Raw genomic sequence first — 27,380 nt, 5'->3', positions numbered from 1 at the left:
ACCTAGTACGTAACGGATAAGCTGATTGATCTGTAGTTTTGCAAGCTCTAAGCATCTCATTTTTTATGAATTAAGATATGTTAGCGTTCTTTCATAATTCAGGTACTTTCGATTTCATCAGGCATTGCGTATACAGGATGCCCAGTTTTTCTGGCACGATATCTTCTCCGTCTTTAAATCTAACTCAAATTTAGAAGAAGGCAAATCACATTTTCATGCAACAAAATTAAAAGTGCCCGACGTCCGGCATTGACGTCGGTTTGTGCGTAGCCTGCCCCTGAAAGATGGAATCAGAAAATCCTCATTTTCACTTGTGGAGCAGAACAGAAAAAGCCAACTACGAGCTACTGGGCACAATATAAAATGCCAACAAATGTCTTAACTGGAACAAGTACATGACTTTATTACGAATAGCAATAGAATAAACGCAGTGGTGGCGTAGATGTAGAACAACCGCCTCGTGTGCAGGAGGACCGTGGCTCTTATCACGGTACCGCGCCATTCTCCAATGGATATAAAAAATTTCGCGTGTTGATTAAATCGCATAAAACAGGTTTGGGGTGCAACCTGATGCCGGTCAACATCTCCGGCAACGCACTCCCTCACCAGAATAGGACTTGGCCACCCTGGTGCAGTAATTGGCCGCAACCTTCTATGAATAATCTAATAAACCCCTGGCCCTGAGTTCCCAGCGGCTGCGGAGCAACTGACTACGGCGGTGGTCAGATCTGTAACGCAGTGGAGGCTGCTAAGAATGTCTGGCTGCGGACAGGCCACCATTTTAAACTAACCTTGGCAACGTTTAACGCTAGAACCCTAGCTAGTGAGACTAGTGTAGGAGTCCTCTTCGAGGAACTAGCGGGCACGAAATAAGATGTCATAGGGCTTAGTGAGGTTAGGAGGCTAAGTGAGGCATATAGTGTGCTGAAGGGCAGGCATGTATTGTGCATCAAGGTTTACCGGAAAGATGAGAACTAGGAGTAGGGCTCCTTGTCAATATGTATACTGCAGCAACAAAGATGAATTCTATAGCCTCAATGAGCCAGTGGAAGATATTGTAATTCAGCTTAATGACCGGTATAAACGGAAGGCTGCGCAGATCGGGGCTCACGTTAACCTGACGAGAATACTGACATTGCCGTGGAGGCACGGCAATGAGCGTAGTACTGCGTAGGCGGCAGACGGACCGAAACGTCCGCTGACCTGGTTGGGGAGGGAACGAGAATTTCAAACGAGTGGTTTCAAACGTAAGCTCCGCTGTGGTACCTAACTGTGAAATGCGGTGCGGATTTCAAGCATAACGAAAGGAAGGCGCTCGATCCATGCTGAAGGGTAAGCCGAAGCCATTACAGAAGCCTTCAGTTGCCGGTGGCACCGTTCGATGCGGCCGTTGGATATCGAATGGTAAGATGTGGTCTTAATGTGATTGACACCGAGGAGGCAAGATAGGTTGGCAAATAATGGGGAGTCCAATTGATGGCCACAGTTGGTCGTAATGGCGGAACACCATAGCGGCTAATCCAGAAAGTAACGAGAGTGAGCAGTCGGATCCGCCGTTATTGCCTCGAGGAGCAGTGATTCCGACCACCTAGTGAACCTATCAGTGCAGGTGGTGGTTCCCGCAGGGCGGAAGAGGGCCGAGAATATTTACGTGCTGATGACGGAAACGGTCGACGGTACACGGAAAAGAGCCAATAAGAGCCGCATTAGGGCGGTGCACTTTCAGCTGCTGACAGCTGAGGCATGCGTACGTCCAGCGATGACCGTCTATGTTCATCTGGGCCAGACTTAGCGAGACGTAACGAGTCTCTCGGTGGCACGAATACCAGGGTGAGCCAAAGAATTGAGGGCGTCAAAGAAGGTCTGACGATATTCACGAGACACGCATGGGTACGGTCGTCCCGGTCGATCTATTACAAAATAAAAACTTTGCTGGCAGGGAGCAAAATGTCTTCGAAGATGGGAGGTGCCGTGCTCGCGTGCGAAGGAGCTGTAGCTTGTTATCAGCAATCTGAGCAGCAGTCATGGTTGTGAAGCCTATGATTAGATGGCCGTTGTCCGTTGCTCTGATCGTGGCGTGAGAAAGCGCATCGGTAACTTCGTTGGACATGCCGCTGACGTGACAAGTGTTGCTGCTGCATTCAGTATTGAAGGTGAGTTGCCTTATTCCACGGGTAGCATAGGAGGTGCTGCTGTACATAAGCGCTGACGTCAGCGGTTTGTTTATCGACACAGCGAAGAAGGCGATAGCTGATATGCCCCTACGAGTGCAGCGTTTCCTTCTGAGGCTTTTAAAGTATGATTACACAATCGGATTTCGTCCTGGCAAACAGATGGTCCTGGAAGATATGCTATCAAGATCACCCGTTCCTGGAGGCGGCAATGCCGTGGATACCACCGACGTCGAGGTCCATGCCGTCAGCGTGGTGTCAACGCTCGTCAGCGACACAATGATCTAACGCCTCACACGTGAGACCGCATGCGTCCCGTATCTCAAGTTGGTATTGCAAAACATCGAAAAAGGACAAGCTGTGGAGGGGCAACTCGCGTCAGCGGCTTCTGAACTTTCAGTCGTGAATAGGATACTTCTCAAGGAAACGAAGGTTGTAATTCCGGCGCGTCTGCGAGCGGAAATCTTTCAAAGAATTTACACATAGCACCTAGGAATTGGAAAATGCAAAGAAAGAGCGAGGCAGTTAGTCTTCTGGCCAATAATGAAATCTGATATTGAAGCGCTAATACAACGGTGTGCTATCTGTAGAAGGCATGCTTACAACCAGGCAGCTGAGGCACTCATGCTTCGATCTACAACTCTGGTTGCGCGTTGGTGTTGACATTTTTCAGTACGGTGGCAGCCATTACTTGTGCGCTTACGGTCCTTTGTCAAACTTTCCAGAAGTTGAAAAGCTGCGTGACCTGTCTGCGCACTCCGTGAGTGAGGCTCTCGGGGCAATGTTTTCAAGATCCAACGGAGATGTGCACCAACAATGACCCCCAGTTTTCCAGTCAAGAGTTGTACGACTTTCAGCACGCGACTTCTAGTCTCCGTTTCCTGCTTTTAAATGGTCTCGCCGAAAAAGGTGTGCAAGTGGTGAAAAGAATCATGAAGAAATCAAACGAAGCATATGAAAACTTCTGGCTGGGTTTGTTGAGTTACAGAGTCAGTTCCTTGGAAGACGGTCCATCTCCAGGTGAACTGCTACAAGGAAGGCGTCTGCGCACCACTGTGCCGACCGTCTTATGGCGCACAGACACCAAGGATCGCATCCCCACTAGCGAGTGCGAGAACAGCGAGCCCTCAAAGTTCTCCGCCAATGCTACCTCGGTGATCACAGAGATAAGCCAGGCCACCAGAACGTCTTGTATATGACGCCACTTTCGAGCAAACCAGTTCGAGAAGCTGAAACATTTATTTTCTGTGAGAAGGGAAGATGTATCGGATATTCAGTCGGTGACGCACGCATGGGCACTAGCTAGCTGCCAAGCTGTGGGCAGCACGCTGCTCTGTTATCACGATAATGCACTCTCCCTCTTACACACCGAGTGCGCTATACTTGCTGAATAAGCAGTTTCTTCACTGGTCACTGGCTACGTCCACATTTCACTTCGTCAAGTCACTAAACGATACAATAAATGTGAGTGAATTACGCTCGTTTCAGGGCCTGCTGTCCTACTACCATTGGTCCCTCCCAAACACACCTACAGTGTTGTCTTCGTTGTATCGGCTGCTTGAAAGAGAGCAGGAAGGGCAGTGTGAAACCCCACTGGAAACCGCTTACCATCCAGCTAAGTCTATTCTTTTGAGCTCGCCAGTTCTGACATTTTTCGACCCCAACAAACCAGTGCGGTTGGAATGCGATGCGTCACCATCGGGTGTAGGAGTAGTAATCACGCATCGCGTGGGTATTCTAGACAAGCCCATTGCTTTCCGTTCACGCACGCTAACGCCCGCCGAGCGGAACTATTCATGGCACGAGAGAGAGGCTCTTGCAATAGTTTTCGGAGAAACCAAGTTTATAGACTATCTGCTGGGCCGGGAGTTTGTGCTGGTAACGGACCATCAACTGTTAGTGGGACTTCTACGAGAAGGTCGACCGGTCTCTCCAATGGCGTCAGCACGTATTCAAAGATGGGCGCTATTCCTAAGCTAGTATCGCTACAGCATTCAATATAGGACGGGGAAGCAAAATGTCAATGCCGATGCACTCAGCCGTTTGCCCATGCCGACCCCAAATGTCTGTCACGAGGGAACTTTACCAGAACACTCGCTCTCAATTGAGAATCTTGACAGATCTTACGTACTGGATAGTACCTTACGGACACTAACGAACGCAGATTAAGATTTCTGTATTGTACGAAAGTTTGTGGTCAATGGATGGCAGCAACGACTTTTGCCATGTCACAGTCATCTTCGGCCTTATTTTTGCAGGCGACTAGTTTTCGAGCGCGGACGGCCTGCTCTACAGGGGTCATCGGATTCTCGTGGCTCGCATAGCTCGGGCCCTCATGACGACGATGCTGCATCAGTCTCATCAAGGCGCATCTGCCATGAAAAGGTTGGCTCGGACGCTATTCTGGTGGCCTGGTTTGGATGGTGAGATTGAAAATCTGTCGCGTTCCTACATCCCCTGTGCACAAGCGCACCCAATGCTACCTCGCGAGACTCCAATCAATTGGCCAGAAACGGGAACCAAGGGGTCAAGGCCCCCCTCGCCTATTGACGGACGCATGTTGCTGATAGTCGTCGACTCGCATACCAAGTGGATCGAGGCACACCCTGTCCGGTCGTCGATCACTGAAGTCAGAACCGCGCGGCTTCGTGAATTATTTGCTCGGTTTGGCTTGCCGCACACAGTCGTGTCAGACAACGGGCCTCAATTTGCAAGCCAGTAGTTTTCTAAATTCATCACTGACAACAACATTACGCACTTACGCAGCGCGCCGTATCATACATAGTCCAATGACCTTGCGGAGCGTGCTATTCGTACCATAAAAGACGGCCTTTCCAAACTGTCGGCTCTGAGCGACCTCGAGACAAAACTAGCGCGGGTGTTACTCGACTACAGACGCACCCCCTTGCCGTGCGGAAAGTCACCCTCTGAAATGCTGCTTGGTGACCAAGTTCGCTCGCAGTTAGACGCATGTCTGCCGTCGACATCTCAGAGTTGTACACAGCTATCCAGGTTTCAGTGCGGGGATCCAGTGTGGGTGCGCAACTTTGCCCAGGAGAGAAGATGGTGTCCAGGTGTCATCAAAAGCATCGCGGGCTCTCGGCTGGTGACGGTTGACGCTCCAAAGTGCCCAACCTGGCGTCATATCGACCAAATTTGCCGTCGGGCGTCTTTGTCGCTTAGGAAACTAAAGACTGTAGCGCACGACTCTGCTCCATCCAGCCCAGGCAACACAGACCGTCGGGCCTCACTGCATAGTGAGCAATGCATCCCGCAGTCTTCAGGGCACAACGACGCAGTTCCAGTGCCTATGACATCGCAGCCTGCTGAGCAAGCTTCAAGTGTCTCTGCTCCACCAGCATTGCTGAGGTCTACACGACAACGAAGGCCGATGCAAAGACTGCAGCTTTAAAGAAATAGGAAAATGACATGACGTGGTGTATGGACACGTGTCCAAGGTTGTTCGATTGTGTGACGTCATCAGGCAAGATGCCTACATGTTCTGTGTCCGTGAAAATAAACCCCGTTCTGCGTTCGCCACCTAACCGGCTCTGTCATGCTGTCTGCCGCTACAACAGAGCCAAGAAAGGTTTTCGCCTTAAAATGCGACAGATGCTGTGTCTTTCTCTTCCTATAAACCAACACACATAGTCAGTGTGAGATTGTTGCTATATGGTGCAGGTGTCCACAGAAATTCACAGGGAAGGAAAGACGTAGTATATGTGGCACTTATTTCTGTGGACACCTGAATGGCGCCAGGAGCGCGCGCAGTGATAGCAGCGCACTGCCTCGGCTGCGGAGCCGGCTACAGGGGACAGTGGAGACGCCGCGAAACGTAGGGACGGGGGCCAAAGAGTTGCGCTCTTATATGGACAAGATAAAAAAAGTAGCCAACGAGTTTTATGCTAACCAATACAGTAGCCAAAGTAGCCAAGACAATTATAACATTAGCAGTATTGAAGAATAGTCAGACGTTCGGCCACTAACGAAGGAAGAAGTTAGAATAGGTTTAGGGGCTATGAAAAGGGGGAAAGTAGCTGGGGAGGCTTAGGCAACTGCAATTTTTTTATGGATGGAGGTAAAACATCTTGCTAGAAAACTGGCCCCCCTGTATGCGCAATGCCTGATTACATTGACGGTACTGGGATCCTAGAAGAATGCAGACATTATCTTAATTCATAAGAAAGTGAGAGCAAAGGACTTGAAACATTATAGACCAGTCAACTTACTATCCTTTACGTACAACTTATTTATAAAAGTAATCGCTACTAGAACCGGGGCAGCCTTATATCAACCAAAGGATCAAGCAGGTCTTCAGAAAGGATACTCTACTATCGATCATATTCGTGCTGTCAACCAAGGCATGAAAAATGCTCGGGTTATAACCAGCCCTTATACATAGCATTCATTGATTACGAAAAATCATTTCATCATCATCATCATCATCATCATCATCATCATCATCATCATCAGCCTGATAATACCCACTGCAGGGCGAAGGCCTCTCCCATATTTCTCCATTTAACCCGGTTCTGTGCTAGCTGCATCCACTTGACCCCTGCGAACTTCTTAATCTCATCTGCCCACCTAACTTTCTGCCGCCCCCTGCTACGCTTTCCTTCCCTTGGAATCCAGTTTGTTACCCTCAGCGACCATCGGTTATCCTCTCTTCGCACTACGTGTCCTGCCCATGTCCATTTCTTCTTCTTAATTTCTACTAGAATGTCGGTAACTTTAGTTATTTCTCTGACCCACTCTGCACGCTTTCTATCTCTTAATGTTACCCCTACCATTTTTCGTTCCATAGCCCTCTGGGTTGTCCTCAACTTAAGTAGAACTCTCTTGGTTAGCCTACACGTTTCAGCCCCATAGGTGAGTACAGGCAAGATGCAACTGTTGTATACTTTCCTCTTGAGCGATACCGGTAAGCTGCTAGTCATAATCTGCGAGTGCTTGCCAAATGCGCTCCATCCCATTCTTATTCTTATTATTTCCTTTTCGTGGTCCGGATCTGCGGTTACTACCTGTTTCGCCTACTACTTCCAGTATTTCGCTACCTAATGTAAACGGCTATTTCTTCCCGAGGCTGTTGAACATTACCTTAGTCTTCTGCATATTGATTTTCAAGCCTACCTTTCTACTTTTCCTGTCTAGATCATGAATCATTATTTGCAGTTCATCCCCCGAGTTGCTTAGCAAGGCAATGTCATCAGCAAATCGCAGATTACTCAGGTATTCTCCATCTACCCTTATCCCTAACTGCTCCCATTCCAAGTCTCTGAATGGAATGCAGAATGGAATGGCGGTGTAGCGGTGGCGTAGCGGTAGAACATCCGCCTCGCATGCAAGAGGACCGGGGCTCAAATCCCGGTGCCGCGCAATTCTCCACCGGATGAAAAAAAGAAGAAAGAAAAAAAATCCGCGTGTTGATGGAATTGCATAAACAGGTTTGGGGTGCGACCTGATGCTGGTGAACACCTCCGGTAACGCACTCCCTCACCAGAACAGGATTTGGCCCCCCTGGTGCAGTAATTGGCCACAACCTCCTATGATAAGCTCCATAAAACCCCGGCCCTCAGTCACCAGCGGCTGCGGAACAACTGACCACGGCGGCGGTCAGACCTGTGACGCAGCAGGGGGTGCTAAGAAAGCCTGGCTCCGCTGGGCAGGCCGCCATTGGAAACTGACCCTGGCAACGTTTAATGCTAGAACCCTAGCTAGTGAAGCTAGCTTAGCAGTGCTGTTAGAGGAACTAGAGGGCATGAAATGGGATGTCATAGGGCTTAGTGAGGTTAGGAGGCCGAATGAGGCATATAGCGGGTAATATAGATAAATTCTATAGTATTAATGAGAGGGTTGCAGGCATCGTAATTAGGCTTAATAAGCGGTATAAAATGAAGGTTGTACAGGCCTATGCACCTACATATGATGACCAGGCAGTTGAAAGCTTCTATGAAGATGTAGAATCGGCAATGCGAAAAGTAAAGACGCAGTGTACTGTACTAATGGGCGATTTCAATGCCAAGGTAGGGAAAAAACAGGCAGGAGACAAGGCAGTAGGTGACTATGGCATTGGCTCTAGGAATAGCAGGGTGGAGTTACTAGTTGAGTTTGCAGAGCGCAATAACTTACGAATCATGAATGCCTTCTTCAGCAAACGGAAGAACCGGAAATGGACATGGAAAAGTCCTAACGGAGAGACTAAAAATGAAATCGACTCCATAATGTGTTCAACCCCCGCCATTGTGCAAGATGTAGAGGTAATCGGGAAAGTGCGATGCAGTGACCACAGGATGGTGAGGTGCCGAATTAGCCTAAATCTGAAGAAGGAACGCAACAGATTAGTCAGAAAGAAACCCATCAACGAATTAGCGGTGAGGGGGAGGGCAGAAGAGTTCAGGATCTCGCTACAGAATAGGTTTTCAGCTCTAACTGAGGATGGCGACATTACCCTAGAGGCAAGGAACAATAACTTCAGAGATATCATTACTGAGTGCGCGGTAGAAGTAGGCGGTAGGATAGTTAGAGAGGATACCGGCAAGCTGTCTAAGGAGACGAAAGATTTGATTAAGAAACGCCAGAGTATGAAAGCTTCCAATCCAACAGACCAGATCGAATTGGCCGAGATATCAAAGCTAATCAATAAGCGCAAGGTGGCCGATATAAGGAAGTATAACATGGAGAAAATTGAACATGCTGTAAAGAACGGGGGAAGCCTTAAAGCGGTAAAGAAGAAATTGGGCATAGGCGAAAACCAGATGTATGCGATAAGGGACAAGGCGGGCAACGTCATCACTAATATGGAAAAGATAGTCAACGTAGCCGAGGAATTCTATACAGATCTCTACAGTAGCCAAAGTAGTCACGCCCGTAATGAGATTGACGGTAGGGAAAAACAGTCAGACGTTCCACCAGTGACGAAGGACGAGGTCAAGAAAGCACTAGAAACTATGAAAAGGGGGAAATCAGCTGGAGAGGATCAGATAATTACAGATTTGCTGAAGGACGGGGGGATATCGTGTTAGAAAAACTGGCCACCCTGTATACGCAGTGCCTGCTGTCATCGACGGTACCGGAACCATGGAAGAATGCAAACATTATCCTCATTCACAAGAAAGGGGACTCTAAGGACCTTAAAAATTACAGACCAATCAGCTTACTTTCTGTTACATATAAGGTATTTACTAAGGTAATCGCTAATAGAATCAGGATAACCTTAGACTGCAATCAAGCAAAGGATCAAGCAGGGTTTCGGAAACGGTACTCTACTATCGATCATATCCATACCATCAATCAGGTGATAGGAAAATGCTCGGAATATAACCAGCCCTTATACATAGCATTCATTGATTACAAAAAAGCATTTGACTCAGTTGAGACCTCGGCGGTGATGCAGGCATAGCGAAATCAGGGGGTAGACGAGCCGTACGTGAAAGTGCTGAAAGATATATATAGTGGCAGCACAGCAACCATAGTTCTGCGTAAAGAAAGTAACAAAATTCCCATAAAGAAAGGTGTTAGGCAAGGAGACACAATCTCCCCAGTACTATTCACAGCTTGTTTAGAGGAAGTATTCAGAGACTTGGAAAAATCATTTGACTCGGTCTAAACTTCGGCAGTCATGCAGGCATTGCGAAATCAGGTTGTAGATGAGCCGCATGGGAAATACTGGAATATATCTATGGCGGCTGCACAGCAGCAATAATTCTGCATAAAGAAAGTAATAAAATTTCAAAACATAAGGTTGTTAGAGAAGGAAGCACAGTCTCCCCAGTACTATTCACAGCTTGTTCAAAGGAAGTATTCAGGGACTCAGAATGGGAGTAGTTAGGGATAAGGGTTGACGGATTGGTGATTGGTGGAACTAAGGTAATGTTCAACAGCCTCAGGAAGGAACAGTAGTTTACCATAAGTAGGGAAGCTGTGGAAGTGGTAGGCAAATATGTGTTCTTAGGACAGGTAGTAACCGCAGATCCGGACCATGAAAGGAAAATAACTGGGAGAATAAGATTTGGATAGAGCGCATTTGGCAAGCACTCGCAGGTTATGACTAGCAACTTACCTGTATCGCTCAAGAGGAAAGTGTATAACAGTTGCATCCTGCCGGTACTCACCTATGGGGCTGAAACAGGTTAACGAAAAGAGTTGTACTTAAGTTGAGGACAACGCAGAGCGCAATGGAGCCGAAAAATGGTTGGCGTAACGTTAAGAGATAGGAAGCGTGCAGAGTGGGTCAGAGAAATAACTCGAGTTAATGACATTCTAGTGGAAATCAAGAATGGGCATGGAAGGGGCATGGAAGGGGCATGTAGTGCGAAAAAAAGGATAACCGACGGTCGCTAAGGGTAAGAAATTGTATTCCAAGGGAAGGAAAGCATAGCAGGGGTCGACGGAATCTTGGGTGGGCGGATGAGGTTGAAAAGCTCGCATATGGGTCAAGTGGATGCAGCTAGCACAGGTCCGTGTTAGTTGGAGTAATATGGGAAAGGCCATCGCCCTGCAGTAGGTATAATGCGGCGGGTGATGATGATGAGTAAGAGGATAAGAGCAGAATCAGAGCTGCATTGATTGGTGAGAGAGCTAGAAGCGCTGTTGAAGTTCCTTTGCATCAGCTGAATTTATATCCGAAAACATTTTAAGTGTTTGCGCCGATAAAAGAATCTAGACGCATAAACACTGTAGCATAATATGTCATACTCTTGAACTTGCATTTAAATTGGTGACGCTACCACAGAGGGAACCAACGACGATGTTCAGGATCCTGCAAATCGCACTGAACAAGAGCTGAGAACGTGCGGATGATGTACTTCGAGGCTGTCCCTTTTAAATGGGCGATCAACCTGTCAGTACGGACCCCTGTAGCTATACGTATACATTACAGCCGAGGATGGCTAAAGAGTGTACAAACTTATTTTTTTGGGGTCCCGATATGCGCCTCTTAACCAGTGTTCAAGTCACCGTTGACGAGGACAGGGACGTTCAGCTACACCATAACTCAGTTGGTAGGGGCACTGCCCTGCTTAGAAGGTGATCCGGCGTTCGAGCTCCTGTTCAGGACAAATGTTTCATTTCAAGCAGTAAAATACAAAGAAAACAGGTCTAAGGAACTGGGAGTCCTCCTCTATTTGAATCATTTACTAGCAGTCTTTTAGCTAAACGATAACTTATAGTAAATCATCTACCCCCACAATTCATGCTACTGGAATTTTTTTTTCAAATGAATTGTTTCTGTGAAGCTGTAAGTACTTCCTTCGTAGCCGTATGGCTGCACTGGGAGGAATGTCAATGTGCATTTGCTCCATTATTATAAACATACTCCACCTACGGCTGTTTCCCTAAACATTCAACCAGTCACAAACAACGTAGTTTATTAATTACGCGCACTAATTGAAAGTATTTCATTCAAGGTACTATTAAATTCACAAAATATATTGACTTTCTGGCGGTGAAGAAGGTGTCGAGAAAGAATTCAGTAATTGCGACTGGTCTATTATTTTGTTCAAATAAAAACACAAAAATTCAACACAATGAAGCAATGCTTTTGGTTGGGAGCCTTGATATTGCATCCCAAAGCTGAACAGCGACTAGTAGCTGATTGCAAGTGGCTATGAAAAGCAAGCTTACGACTCCGTCAAACAGCCAAGGGTATGACCCTTTTTAAATCTACCCAGTAAAACTCAACATCTGAATCCAAATAACTACTGAAACACCTTCGATTTCGCGCAGCAAGAAAACTTGATCCAGATCCCAATCATAAAAATTAAGTGACACTTAAGCTATACGCAGACGTCGCTCGGCTCGCCGAGCTTCTTCGAGCACCGGCACTCTTCTGCTCGCTTATTTACTACTGTGTTAATTTGTGCTCTGTGGTCACACGCATACACATTTGCATGCGATTTAAGCTCATATATAAAAGACCACCCAGCATAAACATAAAGCCCCGCTTTAACCAATCCGTAGGAACTGGCCTGCGTCGCCTATAGGAGCAGTGTGCCTCGCTATGAATAAAAAGGCCCCTGCGGATTCGATTACCATATCACCAACCATCTCAAAGGAACTGACAAATTGGGAAGGCCTTGTCAAATCACAATAAAATGTGCTCTCGTGACGTCACGCAATCCGCCCACCAATCAGCACCCAACAATGTCACCAGCCAACTACCACCTGCCAGAAGCATAACAGCGATTTTCGGTCCACAATGCCGGCAACGCGAGATGCAGGACAATTCCCGAGGAGTGGCGCCTCTTAGTCGCGACAATACGCCGTAAGAGACACGTTAGTGCTGCGTGTCGTGACGCTGGGGCTATGTCGACCCGGCCTTCACTTGGTAGCGTGCAGAGACTCCGGGTTGAAGAAGGATTGAATCTTCGAAGTTGGTGAAATATGTACAAGCAGGTTTAATGGCACTTTGAGAAAACTTATTTACAAGATTATTTACAGGAAAAAGAAGGGTACATCAGCAAAATGGCAAGCGTTAGGAGTTCACAGCGAGAAGCGACTGGATGAGCCGTTTACCCAGGGCTCAGACCGACATTTCGTGCTCTGCAGCGTCCTTAAAACCCCCTATGTCCAGCCCTTCTCTGAAGATGCTGACCAACCAAATCCAGGGCACGCCCCTCAGATATCGGCATCCAATCGAACACATCACTGCACTGATGGTCTGAAGCACTGACGGCCCGGCATTGTTTCGTTGAGCCTGGTCACTTGTTGGCGGGAAAAGCTTGGGAACGGCGAGGAGGTACATTTCTATTCTTCAGCCAAGAATCGGTAGGCTGGTTCCGGCAAGTGGATTTACTTCTCAGAAACCCAAGTGCACGTGCGCGCCGCATACGCTTCCAGCATTGTCCCTTTCCGGCAATTGCAAATCTTTCCTGCATTCCCGGGAAATCATCTAATGGCCGTTGTCACCCGTTAATAATTAAGGGGGTATTATTAACGATGCGCCCTTAACGGTGCGCGCACTCCCAGACACCCTTAGAGTGAGTGGGGGTAGCTGCTCCGGTCGCAAAGGAGATGCCCTCGACTTGCGTGGCAAGCTCAGCCGGAATTCAGCTACCTTGTAGTGACAGAAGGGGGTGGTCGTTTGGTGCCCAGCGGTCGCCGGTTCAAACCAGAGTAAGGATCGGAGTCAGAAGTAACAAACAAAACACAATTTATGTACAGCAAGAGACGATACAGAGGAATACACAAGATCACTTGAAATACAACAGACGAGAGGTTCACAGAATAACAAACGCTAAGCATGCAATTATACAGGTATTCAATAACATAGAGGCTTTACAACAGATGAAACACGAGAGAGTACATAAACAAACACCAAATTGTTCACCGCGCACTGTTGCAGTCCGACGCCTCAAGAGTCACGATGTGGCCGCCATACGAGACGAGCGCCGCTCCCTTGAAAGTCCGTGGGCTTGCCAGCAGCGGGTGATCCCCGGGAGTCCAGCCGAACACGTCGCAAAGCACTGACGAACTGACTGACTGGCTGACTGACTGGCTCATCAAACGGCGCGGTCTCTTTAAATAGGGCGCGCCGCGTCCGTCTGTTTGTTAGCACGCGTCAAAGCTAGCGCGCACACACACATAGCTTCGCTGGTTATAGCTCCCTCTTCTCCTCCCGTCGAGCCGCGCGTCGTCATTGGCTAGGTCCCATAGTAAGTTCTCGAAAGGCCTGGCACATTCCTGGCCGGTGAACCACCGTCCTCCCCGGGCAATGGGAAAGAGGGTCACGGCAACGCGTACAAAGCTACGCGCTCTCCCGCGCGGGGAAGGGGCTTTTGCTCTCCATGCCTTCCACGCGACGCCGTGCGGGCCTCGCGCCGTACCGGCTTGATGAAAATGGGCGCCGATTTCGTGACAGCCGTATGCGTCATGCTCCTTTCTTGTCCTGCAAGTCAGCGGACATGTCACTCTGTCGTCTCCTTTAGATAGTAGGCATTCCTCACTGGACGATGGCGCTTCTCGACTGGAAGGGTGAACAAAAGAAAGAAAGCACTTCCGGCTATTTCCCGCAGGGGGACATTTCTTTGTGTTTTTCTAGACGTTCTCTTGACAGGGTCAATTTGGCATTTGCAGGGTGTCCACAAAGCAAAACAGGCTTACAAAACAGGATTCCTGGAAACAGGCTCACTTAGAGCCATTGTACCAACACCACATATCCACAGCACTTATCCATGCCCACAGGCGAACAATAGAGCGCGCAAGTGCGGATGATGCACGGTCGTAACAGCCTCCTCCCCCGCCAGAAGAGTCTCGGAGGGCAGCAGTCGCAGCTGCTGCATGAAGAGACGACTTAATGGCCTGCACATGAACGCTTGAAGCTCGCTGTTGCTTGTTGCGTTGTCTTGATTGTCGTAGGCCAATTTGCTTGAGCTGTCTCTGAAACTCAACCACATGTCGAAGCAAGCACTCGGCTCCCGTCCGATGAGACCAGGTTAAAAGAAAACTGCCATTGTTGTTCGAGAAAAGCCCACTCTCAAGACGTTCAGGACCCACGTATGCCTCGAAAACCAAACGTGCTGCTTTACATAGTCACATATATTCAAGCGCACGAAACAAAAAAAAAAAAAAAAAAAAAAACCTGAGTATCAATTTGGATACATGGCGAGGAACACCTCGGACCGCTTAGAAAGAGCGGCTAAGCGCGTCCGCATTCCCATTTAACTTCCCCTTTTTGTATCTTATTTCAAAATTGTACTCCTGTAAAATCAAGCTCCACCTAAGAAGGCGACTGTTCTTCGATGTCGCAGTTTGCAGCCAAGCCAGGGGACAATGGTCCGTCTCTACGGTGAATTTGGCCCCTCCAAGATAGCACTGCAATTTTTGAATGGCCCATACAATGCAAGCGCACTCTTTCTCTGACGCGCAATAAGCCCTCTCTCTAGAACTCAGTTTTCTGCTCAGGTAGAGCACAGGGTGCTCATTACCGTCGTCATCTCTCTGGCAGAGAACAGCACCTAGCCCTCGATCACTGGCATCACACTGGACCGTGAATTCTCGGCCATAGTCTGGAGCTCGCAATACCGGGCGGCTAATCAGCACAGCCTTCAGGTTTACGAAGGAGGCTTCCTTTTGTTCGTCCCAGACTACATTTGTCGGTTCTGTCTTGCGGAGAGCGTCGGTCAGAGGGCTAGCCAAAGCTGAATAGTTAGGGATGTAGTGATTGTAGTACCCAGTCAGACCCAGGAATGCTCGAATTTCCGTCTTCGTGCTCGGCCGCGGGTAGTCTGCTACCGCAGAAATCTTAATCTCGCTGGGTTTCCTGAAACCTTGACCTACATTGTGACCCAAGTAGTCCACGGTCGCCCTTGCCAGGCAACATTTCTCGGCCTTTACGGTTAGTCCAGCTTGACGCAAAAGGCTCAGTACAGCTCTTAGATGTACCATATGGTCCGCCCATGAGTCGGAAAAAACCGCAATGTCATCTAAATAAGGCACCGCGAATGTTTCACACCCCTTTAAAACCCTATCCATGAGTCGGGAAAAACAAAATGGAACATTTTTGAGCCCGAAACTCATCATTGTTGGCTGGTAGCTGCCCGTCGGAGTGACGAAAGCCGCGTATCTGCTGGCGCGTTCAGTGAGCGGTACTTGCCAGTATCCTCGAGTAAGGTGCAGCGTAGTCACATATGCCGCTCTACTGACCTGTTCTACTTTCTCCTCAATATTCGGAATAGGATACACTTGATCCCTGGTGAGAGAATTTAGCTTTCGGTAGTCTACCACAGGCCTAGGGTCTTTACCTGGAGCTTCTACTAAGATCATAGGCGAAGCATAATCGGTTTCCGAGGGTTTTATTACTCCCAATTCCAGCATGCGAGTTACTTCCCTATCCAGAATTTCTCTTTGCCTTGGAGAGAATCGGTAGCACCTTGATCGCACTGGCACGTCTGAAGTCAGCTCAATATCGTGCTCGGTCAAATCAGTCCTGCCTGGCCTGTCCACGAAGCAGGCCTCAAACTCTGTTATTATCTCGCCCAGATCGGACAGCTGAGATTTCTTTAGTTCTCCTATCTGCTCCGTCTTTTTGAGAAGCTCCTGTATCTTGGGAGCATTGGCTTGCTCCATAGCTAAGTCCTCTCGGGTTCCACTTAGAAGTCTCGTGAGATTACTAGACACTGGCGGCAAGAGGTTACTCTCAAGAACGTCCTCATTCCGCGTCTCATCAAGCTCACTTTCAAGTAGACTTATCTGAGATGCCTCGCTCTCAAAGATTTCTGACCTGCTATCTTCCGCATCTACCACTGTTTTAACTGCCGTTTCCTCCGCTGTGGATTCTTCTGGAATGAGCAGTGTAGCTAGTTCTCGCGCCTTTGAACGTGTTAAGGCTTGCACAACTCTGTCTCCGAAAAGGATGCCCCTCTTTCGCAGTAGCATGTCCGATTTGTTAGAGAACAAATACGGATAGCACTTAGGAAGCTTTCCTGAAACGGCAGCCTCGGTTGTCAACTTGCCGAAAGGGCCCTCGATGACCACGTTCGCGATTGGCAAGCACACACTCTGTTCCTCCACTACCTGGCGGATCCACGCACACTGTCCTGTATAGTCGGAAGGCGACACATACGCCGGATGGACAACATCCATCGTTGCGGCCGAATCGCGCAGTACCTTGCAAGGCTTCCCGTTGACTACTAGGTCATGCAGGTAGGGTTCTAAAAGCTGCATATTTTCATCGCAGTCACTGACATACGAGAAAGCAATCTTTTCTTTCCGGCAGTTGACGGCAATGTGACCCTGCTCATTACACCTAAAGCATGTGAGCGGCTTCCTAGCCTCAAACTTATTCTTTGTGTTCTGCGCGTTGGTCACTTCCCCACTTTTCTCACTGCCGTCCTTTCTAGGGAATTTGCCTGAAGAAACCTTCATTTCTTCGTTTCCAACTCTAGCAAAGTGCCTTTCCTGACGGTTATTCACTCTCAACTTGGGATTGCGGGGCCTATCCACTGCTGGGTTGCTGAATTGTCGGCGCGAAGCATACTCCTCAATAAGTTCGGCAGCTTCAGTTGCCGACTTAATTTCGCCTCGGTCCTGTAACCAATTTCTTTTTCTGGGAGACAGTTATAAAACTGCTCCAAAAGAATTCGCTCGACTACAGCGTCCCTATCACTGTAGGAATCAGTGCTCTTTAGCCACTCGCCCAAATTAACTCTTAAATTGTACAGGAATTCAGGGTAACTCTCGTCCCTGGACTTAGTAGCGTTCCGAAAACGTTGTCTGAACGCCTCGGCGCTAAGCCTATACTTTCTCAGAAGGCAAGCTTTGACCTTCTCGTAGTTGTCCGCGTCCTCCTTGCTTAGCCGCGCGACAACCTCCGCTGCCTCGCAGGGCAGAACCGTCAATAATCTCTGAGACCAAGTGTCTCGCTGGAAGGACAGTTTTTCGCAGGTTCGCTCAAAGTTAGCCAGATACAGACCGATATCCCCTGATATCACATATGGCTGCATGTACTTTGACATCTTGAAATCTGCCTCCTTGTTGAGAAGAGGTACCGCTAGCTGGGGACAATTGCCCGACCTCTTGCTCAACTCTAATTCTAATTTCCGGAGCTCAATTTCTTGGTCCAGCTTTTTTGCTTCTCTTTCACGCTTCTTTTCCTCTTTTTCCCACTCACGTTCGCGCTCCTTTTCCTCTTTTTCCCGCTCTTTCTGCTGTCTGAGCTGCTCCTTTTTTTGACCGATGAGGTTCCATGCTTCACTGAGCTCCTCATCATCGGTTCCCAGATCAGTGATTGCCTTTATATTCAAGGGTTTTCGTGCCAAACCACTTGTATCAATTCCCAATTCCTCACACAATTGCAACAGTTCCGGTTTCTGCAGCTTTTGTAGGTCCATGATCGCTCCGAGTGTCGGCTACTTCCAAAACAACAGTGCAAACTACCAAACCTAAAGGCGTTTCAACACTTTTTACCAGTTCTAAAATCTAACCCTGTTCTAGAACCTGGTCCACATCAGAAGAAAAGCCAAGCACTCACCCACACATGCGATCGATGTTCCGAGCTGCTTTCTTGTTGGCCGATTGTTGCTCCTGCTTGTTGCTTCAGATTGCCACCTCCGATCACCAGATGTTGTGGCTTGTAGATTCTGATCCACCTCGAATCACCAGATGTTGTAGCTTGTAGATCCAGATCCCAACGCTGGTCACCAGTTGTCGTGACGCTGGGGCTATGTCGACCCGACCTTCACTTGGTAGCGTGCAGAGACTCCGGGTTGAAGAAGGATTGAATCTTCAAAGTTGGTGAAATATGTACAAGCAGGTTTAATGGCACTTTGAGAAAACTTATTTACAAGATTATTTACAGGAAAAAGAAGGGTACATCAGCAAAATGGCAAGCGTTAAGAGTTCACAGCGAGAAGCGACTGGATGAGCCGTTTACCCAGGGCTCAGACCGACATTTCGTGCTCTGCAGCGTCCTTAAAACCCCCTATGTCCAGCCCTTCTCTGAAGATGCTGACCAACCAAATCCAGGGCACGCCCCTCAGATATCGGCATCCAATCGAACACATCACTGCACTGATGGTCTGAAGCACTGACGGCCCGGCATTGTTTCGTTGAGCCTGGTCACTTGTTGGCGGGAAAAGCTTGGGAACGGCGAGGAGGTACATTTCTATTCTTCAGCCAAGAATCGATAGGCTGGTTCCGGCAAGTGGATTTACTTCTCAGAAACCCAAGTGCACGTGCGCGCCGCATACGCTTCCAGCATTGTCCCTTTCCGGCAATTGCAAATCTTTCCTGCATTCCCGGGAAATCATCTAATGGCCGTATGCGTCATGCTCCTTTCTTGTCCTGCAAGTCAGCGGACATGTCACTCTGTCGTCTCCTTTAGATAGTAGGCATTCCTCACTGGACGATGGCGCTTCTCGACTGGAAGGGTGAACAAAAGAAAGAAAGCACTTCCGGCTATTTCCCGCAGGGGGACATTTCTTTGTGTTTTTCTAGACGTTCTCTTGACAGGGTCAATTTGGCATTTGCAGGGTGTCCACAAAGCAAAACAGGCTTACAAAACAGGATTCCTGGAAACAGGCTCACTTAGAGCCATTGTACCAACACCACATATCCACAGCACTTATCCATGCCCACAGGCGAACAATAGAGCGCGCAAGTGCGGATGATGCACGGTCGTAACACTGCGCTGCCGATTAGTTTGTTATTAGGGCTATTTTAAATGCCCTAACGTCGCACCGCAAGTAACAGTTTAAGCGTTTCAGCTCCAGCCAAAATATATTTTGGCTATAGGTGAAGTAGCGGGAAGTAGCCTCAACAACCGAGCTCCACAGCTCCTAAGCCAGCACGCCGGCTTGCAGTAAAACGGTAGCCACATGCCCAGCTACGAAGTGACTTATTCAATGAATTTTCAGCTGCAACGACAACGTGCGTGCCAAATTGTTCTTTAAGCCAGACAAACTGTTCCAGTTTTTGGCTAACAAGCATTTTTGAAAGTGTACGCTATAACACTGTATTGCTGATGTTCCTTAAAGAAAGCACTGAAAAAAGGGAACCGTGTTTTAAAATATTCGTTCTCGAACTGAAATAATTCGACGCATTACACTAAGCAATAAATGTACAGAAAGGGGCGTTTGCCTCTTTTTTACTCCTTACGTTGGTGCCGAACTTATTTAGACACCTAAAAAATATGCCTCGTATTGGTAAGCACTAGATTACTTAATCATTTTGTGCCCGCCTTTCGCCCAGGTGCGAATTAGAGAGTGTTTATGTGATGACAATATTTTCCATGGCGTATTTCCCCCGCGCCAATCTCAACATTTATATACGGAACACAAGCTCAGGTTTAGTGGCTAGGGTGCCTCGATACCTTCGCGCTGATCATCGAGGAACCCTAGCCGTAGCGCGATGACAGTGCCGCATTTCTCGCCAGGTGGCGAACCACGAAACTTCGGCGCGCCGCTGGAGCAGGCACTCTGTTAGCTTCCTGTCACCTCGCTTCCTGTGCACGTGCAGCGAACTCGCTACACACGAAGCGCTATTTTCGTGATAACAGAAGCCGTCCCACCGAAGTAAAATGGAGTTATGGAGTACTGTTGTTTCATGGTCTGCCACAGCAAAGACACACCTGTGGAACTATACTGATTCCTCTAGCAACTTCTCCACAGAGTCTCTTTTGTAAACAAATCGTCTCGTTCCAAGACGCCTCACATTCTTATTGGAAAAATAGAGCCAGGTTTCTCCTTCCGCATAAACTGAAAAATGACGCCAGCTTGTTACATGGTTTCAAAGGAAAGTGTCGAAAGGGCAGAATGGTTTAATACCCCGCCTAGCAAATAAAGGGATCCAAGATGTATCCCTTTATTTTCTAGGCGGGGTATTAAACCATTCTGCCCTTTCGACACCTTTATTTTCTATATTCATCATGCGCCTCGCTCCTCAAACACGGTTCACTTTTGCCGGTTCGCAGTGCTCTCGCAATGCTTTGCTAGTACTATGGAGTCATCTAAACCGACCGAAATTGAGCGTACGACGTCCCCGACTCGCCAGTTCCTCAAGGGACACCCGCCGTTGTGTGTGTTTACTTACACAGCGACCGAGACAGCTTCGTGGAACGAGACTCTTTGGTTGAAAAAGAGGCCAAAAAAGAGGCCATGCATAGAAGATGGCTCACAAATCCCAGAAAATTGGTAAATTTGGAAAGCACTTCCTGAGCACGACACAACGGCGCGCCTGTGGCTTGATACGTGCACGGAACATCTGATTCGCACCATAGGTCTTAAGAACGCAAAGCAAAAATTTTCGATGAAATAAAGCGTGAACATCGCACGAGAACCAAATAAATTAAAAGAATAGTACGACTTGTTTCACTCATTTTGAATTATATATTTCTCACGAATCACCAAGCTTTTATATCCCAGCGAGCGGAACACGCATGCTCCAAACAACACCAGGCTTTTCAGCCTGCTAGCATTATTGACTCGGCAGAAGCGCCTCTTTTGAACCTTTTGCTAATTGTTTGTCTGCAAACAATTTGCTGTAGTAATTAGGGCTGTAGTGTATTAAACCAAATGGCGAATGTGTCGCATGCTACAAACGGCGAGTTTGCTGCTTATCTTTTCAACAGTGCTGATAGTTCCGTTTTACATTCTAAATAAATAAACCGAAATTTTTATAACGAGTGGGTGACATTGTCGTAGGCAACAAACAAAGAAACTTGGATTGCGCTGAAATAAACAGTTAATTGGCCTGACTTGCACCCGCTAAACAATTAAGCAATTCAGCGGCGGCGATTGCTAAGCTGCCGTCGAACTACCATGCGCGCAAACCTCGAGGGCTCAACTTAAAGTCAAGTATTTAGATAAACCGGCAAAACGGAATTAGAAAATTATGGAACAATGTGGAAGCAGCCCTGCTTGACTAAAATCATCCGAGATACATCTCAACCGGCCAAAAACTGCGCCGAACGAAACACACTTCAAGAAAGAAAACGAGACACAGGCGCCACTCGTTTCGTTCGACGCAGTTTTTGACCTTTTTCAGGTATGCACCAACTAGCCCAAGAAACAGTGTTCATCTCGACGGAACTTGCGCTAAAATGAAACTGATAAAGACACATCTCGGCGACACTAGCATGAACATAGAAAGGGCAAATCTTTCTATGTGCGGCAACCAAATGATAAAGACGCATGCTAGCGCACGCGCGGGACTCTGGCTGATCTTCAAATTTCATGCAGGTGGCACATTGCGAAGTGCCAGTGCGAGTGAATACACGTGTAAATGAATGCACGCGGGGTGGACGGAAAAAGAGGAGAGCTGAGCAATCAGTACTCAGTTTTTACTTTTGGGCCACATACGGCGATATGCATCGGAAGCTGCAGCATGGCTAAGCGATGCTTTGGGACCCTATCACGGTGTAACAAGGTAATCTTACACTGCGGTCTGGATATATGTTTGCAGAAACTTTCTGTGCAGTTGACGTGCCGCGGCTGATGACGATGAATATACGAGCTTAGGATTTCAGATTGTTTTCTGCAACACATTTTATACTTGTTTTCTCAGCGGTATTGTAATCCGCCGCGGCTGATGGCGATGAATATATGAGCTAATGATTTGAGATTGTCTTCTGAAACACATTTTATACTTGTTTTCTCAGCGATATTGTGATCCTGATGCTACTGTGGAAGATCAACACAGGTGAGTAAGCAGATGCAATTTAAGGTGTCCAGTGATTTCGCGCAGGTCCTGCTTTCGTAAGCATCACAGTATGGTATTTTTCAATTACAACCGCAACCAAGGCGAAGGTACGGAGCATCCAAACGTATTTTTCTCCCTAGGAGCGTAGCAGTAGCAAAAGCCTGCGCATCGCAGCTCATTTTTTCCTTTTTCTCCATTTGCACCCCTCTCAACGTGTAGGTTAGCGTACTGGGTATCGTCTAGTTAACCTCCCTGCATTTGTTCCGATTCTCTCTCTGTCTTTCTCTTTCTCTCTTCCATCACCATTTGAAGAGGACGCCTACCCAAGTCATTTATCATCAGAAACTAAATCTCAAAACTGGGCTAGTTGGCAGTTCACAGCGCAAAACAGTACAAAACATGATTGTGACGAAGGACGACCATAGCCCCGAAATGTTCTCACCGAAATTTGCTAGCACGCATCCCTCCTTTGTTTATTCTTCTGTTTCTTTTGTTGGCAGAGCTATCTAATTCTTTTCGTGGGCCAAGCGGTAAATTTCAACTGAAAGTGAGCGCGTGACCTTGTATTATTGTGGAGTCTCAGTCTTGTTTCACGCTGTTTCTGCCCAATACATCAGAAGCCCATGTAGAGCAGCCGCAACGCCCGCCCGGAAAACGGATGTGCCGCTTATACCGAAAAAGGTGTTCCAAAATGTATTTACAGAATAATGTGATATCATACAGCATTTAAATGACAGCCATTCAGTTGCCATGGATATTACATAAAATGATGCGCGTTGAAAAGTGCTGCACCAGGATGCAGTTGGTATGCAGGCATTGAGTAGCATGTGAAGCTTTCCGGAACATTCAGTGCCTACTTCAGCCATTAAATCACTAGTGCTTAGATGGCTAACATTACCAAACAGGCATCAATTTCATCCTGACCGACGTTAGTGCAAGTAATAAATTGGTTTGGTTTGGTGGTAGAGTTTTAGCGTCCCAATGCAAGACAGGTCATGAAGGACGCTGTAGTGGAGAAGGAGGAGTAAGAAAAACTTTTGTTGCCTACTTTCCTTGAATTCCTGAGTGTAACCCTCAGTTCAGGGCAGCGTGTGCCGCTACGATCCTCCAGGCCCCCAGAGCAGCTGTAGTTGGTCTTAAGTGTTTTTGTTGGTCAGAGGGATCTCAGGAACAATAATAAACACATAGTTCATAACCCCATTAGCCACAGCTATCCGCTCGGCCCCGCTCGATCAACCGGCGTTGGTCAGTCGGCTCTGTCCTGGACAAGGCATCTTCTCAAGAGGTGGGAGTGGGCAGAATTATTAGTGGAACACTACTGGGTGTTTTTTGGTAGGCCCAAACATAATGACATCGTTGCTAGCAGGTGGGACACTTCTCTGGGTAGTGAGTGGGGAAGAACAGATGTTTGTAGGGCAGGTTGTTAAACATGCGAGTCTGAAGCTGACACCATGCAAGAACTTCAGACTTGATGAGTTTTGGATGCGCAGGTGGCAGTGCTCTTCTATGTTTATATATACGGTAGTACTGTGTGATGTTCGCGTAAGATTGCAGCGCTGCGTAGGCGCTCGCTCAGTACGTATCCTCCCCTGCTTTCGTCGACAATGCCCAGACATTTTCGGCCACCTGCGGCTCTTAACGTGCAGTGAAATCGCACAGTACACGAGAGCCTTAACAGCAAAAACAGCGCACTCTTAAAGGCCCACTGTCCACCCTCCGGTCGAAAATATTTTCTTCCCCGGTGACTGTGAGACTTCGCCCCTAGAACGCAGGGCCGCAAAATGTTTTTGAAAAGAGTAACTAATAACGCAGTTACAGCCACCGCAATCACCCGATTCTGTCATGCCTCTCTCCTTCCGTTCCCTCGCGAAGGTTTTTCACTCTCCTGCCCGAGGTCGTCTAGCCTCCGCAATACAAATTCCACTTCTTCCTCCGCGTTTGGCGGGAGGTGGGGCGTGGCTCTCCGCGAGCGCGAAAAGAAAAAAAAAACGGTCGAGGGAGCGCGCGCCGCTGGATTCAGTCTGGCCGTGGCGAGGGAAAAGCGCGCTGCGAGCGGTAGACACCCATCCTTCTCCGGTCAGTCAGCTAGACGGACCAATGGACGTCGTTCCCGATACGTACGTCATTATCGTGGCCCGTCGGGCCAGCGCAGGGAGCGGTGAAGCTGGCTTCTCAAAGGAGAGCATGAGGGAGCTTTGAATTGTATTTTCGATGCTTTGCGGCGCGCGTGTCGCTGTAGAATTTTGCACAGACTATCTCCGGTACCTGATCGAAACACTGGGCTCCTTTGCTTAAAAGGGCCTTCCCTGGACAGTGGCCCTTTAAGACCTAGAAAAAAGCAAAATAGACAACACTCGTTTTTTTTTTTTCTTTAAGATACGAATTGCCAACTATCCCTTTCTACTACTTTTGCAAGCCAACCACTGAAACGTTTGGCGGGATAGTTGGTTAGATATACTGTGTGAGACAACGCGGACACAAACAAGCACAAGAGACGGAACGTGCTGTATTCGTCGGTCTTCTCGTCTCTTGTGCTTGTCTGTATCTGCGTTATTCCACACAGGATGCCTAACAACTGAATCACTGAGCGGCGGAGCGGACGATTAGGGTCGCGGTAGCTAATTAATAAATAGTAGTTACTATAGCTTCAGCATTGAGCTGTAAGCTCACCTCTAAGCAAAGAAGCAACAACGTAATATAAATTTAATACATCGCTTTATGATCGCCCGGTTCCGATGTGCTCACAGTGAGGTCAACCTTTTGATGGTCATTAAAAAAAAATTCTTTGTATGGCTCACGAGGCGCCAAATCTGAAGCAGGCCGGAATTCGTCTGCAGGATGGAGACTCCGTGAAGGATTAACCTGTCACGTGATCACCAGAGCCGATAGATTAATTGATGGAAACGAGCTATAAAGTTATCAGTTAACGAAAATAAATATAATAAAGTACAGATAATGAATACTAAGTATATAATGAAACAATACAGAACAAAATAAAAATGATAAAGTAAGATTGAACTAAATAAACAATAAAATAAACACAAACATGACAACATAAATAAACATAAAAATAAAAATTACAAACTAGAAAAATAAATAAAAATAAATGTTTTAGACATTGGAAAAACTACGAAACGTAGAATAAGCTCGTAACAGAACTAATCACGGAACTCTCCATGCTTTCGCATTTTCGCAGCAAGGAGACTAATTGCACCCCTGAAACGCTTTCCAATATAGCCTGATTTGCTAACCTCAGTCTCCAATCTCAATCTGCTCCAATCACTACACCATAGATAGGAATTTATCAAGCGCACACGTGACCAGAAAAAGTTTGCGAGTTCCATACTCATATGCGGCAGTTTTCTGCCCATCCGTGATTGCTTACTGAATCTGCATTCGCGCTATTTCAAACCTTCAGCGAGGTCCTTAAAAAAGGCGCGTATCGGCTGAACCAGAATATATGCTTTAAATAAATACATTTAGCAATCACATAAACACTGAAAGGCACGTTTTCAAGTGCGACGCATATGCAGATCTTTGTGCCCAGGCAGGTTGTTCTTTTCTGAGTGCGCTACCTACAACAATATTATCTTTATAGTTTGTCCTGTTTATTTTATATCAATCCGTTATTACGTTTATTATTTATACATAAAATGCAAACATTATGTGAGGCACAGTCGTATGCTAACACCTAGACAAGCCAGGCTCGTCAAGTGTCAAGAGAGGTCTGTTTAGCCTTCGTCTCTATTTCGAAGGCGCATCCAATGGCTGCCTCTCCGTTTGACGCCAAGCGAAAGGCCTTCAAATGATTTTGCTTAGCGGCAGACAGCAGACGTTTCATGGAACTAAAGACTCTGACCTTTCAGCATGGTATGGCATCCCGAAACTCTAGCATATAAGAGGATTATTTTGCCTATCCTTCGGCGATCCTTGCTATACATGCTGTTCTGGCTCGCAAATTTCTATGTTATTTCATAACGACTGTATCTTTAAAGACGGCGTTTATTTGCATCGTCCATGGCACCTGGCAGACATTTCAACCATTCAGAGGCATCAAACTTTCTCTCCACAGAATAAACTACCCAAATTTGCTCTAGGGAGTCATGACGTCTTTTATGCAACTTGTGCAAGTCTCACAATTTTTAACATTAGCTAATAGTGTATGTCTCATCATTTAAAAAATGGGATAAATTTTGTAGAATATTCAGAACCAATATTGCATGTAAAACGCCAATTACGGCGTAATCTCCTACCGGCCGGCTGTTACGAATAGCCATTTATATGTCATCAATTGCTTTCAGATGTAAAGGATTTTTGTCGTCTCATTATTATTCAAATTTTAACTTTGTAACGCTGTTCTTTGTGATATTTAAATCAACCCTAACTGAACCATTTTTACAGAGTCAATTTTGTCATGAAGACATTCAAAGAATTCAGTGTTGCCTTTGAGTGTGAGGAAGGTACAAAGATGAAAGGACAAGATATATGTGAGATTATTCCTCAAGACGTCGGCAGATCACCAGCTGCCAAAGAGAACTGATGTGTCTTCAGCCACACTTGAATATTGTAATGTACGAAACAACGAAATGAAAGAAAACAATGTTTGAAACCTTAACATTTTCCTTCCAGTGGAAGTACTCTCTCAATGCTTGTTAATTTTTAGGAAAGAAATAAACTTATTTTGGTTGGTTTTTCTGTCTCCTTCAATAAGTACCCTCCGGAAACCTTGATTATTTTTTTCTAAGCTTGCAATAAAATCTAAAGAAGCCCTTTCTGGAACATACTATAGCATCTGACGCAGAATATTCATTTAGCCGTGTATTCAACTTGATAAAAGGCATTTTTGTAGGAAATCACTATTCCAACTAATTGAATGTTGGTCTGTATCCCATAAACTAGTGTAATAGGAGAGACATCTCGCCGAGTTGGTACGGTGACATGATGAAAAAACAGCGCTACAGACGGGGACGGAGGTCAAGAACAAGCAGGACGGGCGCTGATTCGCAACTGAAGTTTATTGAAAAAAAAAAAAAACCGAGTATAAATACTGTGTAATTCAACTACCGAAGCGGT

General features: G+C 47.0%; 1 protein-coding gene across 1 annotated transcript in view; it reads left to right on the top strand.

The window, feature by feature from the left end:
* Positions 1-26,991, top strand: part of LOC146174640 (uncharacterized) — a 49,950-nt gene extending 22,959 nt beyond the window's left edge. Inside the window, exons 7-8 of the mRNA XM_084585419.1 lie at positions 22,267-22,307; positions 26,709-26,991. Of these exons, the coding sequence (XP_084441545.1) occupies positions 22,267-22,307; positions 26,709-26,847 (180 nt within the window). The 3' untranslated portion in view covers positions 26,848-26,991. The remainder of the gene's footprint in view (positions 1-22,266; positions 22,308-26,708) is intronic.
* The last annotated feature ends 389 nt before the right edge of the window (positions 26,992-27,380 follow it).

The sequence above is a fragment of the Amblyomma maculatum genome, chromosome 11 (genome assembly GCF_055883805.1).
Source record: "Amblyomma maculatum isolate TAMU_Amacu chromosome 11, ASM5588380v1, whole genome shotgun sequence".
In the NCBI taxonomy this organism is placed as follows: domain Eukaryota; kingdom Metazoa; phylum Arthropoda; class Arachnida; order Ixodida; family Ixodidae; genus Amblyomma; species Amblyomma maculatum.
This window is presented reverse-complemented; position numbering and strand designations above follow the sequence as displayed.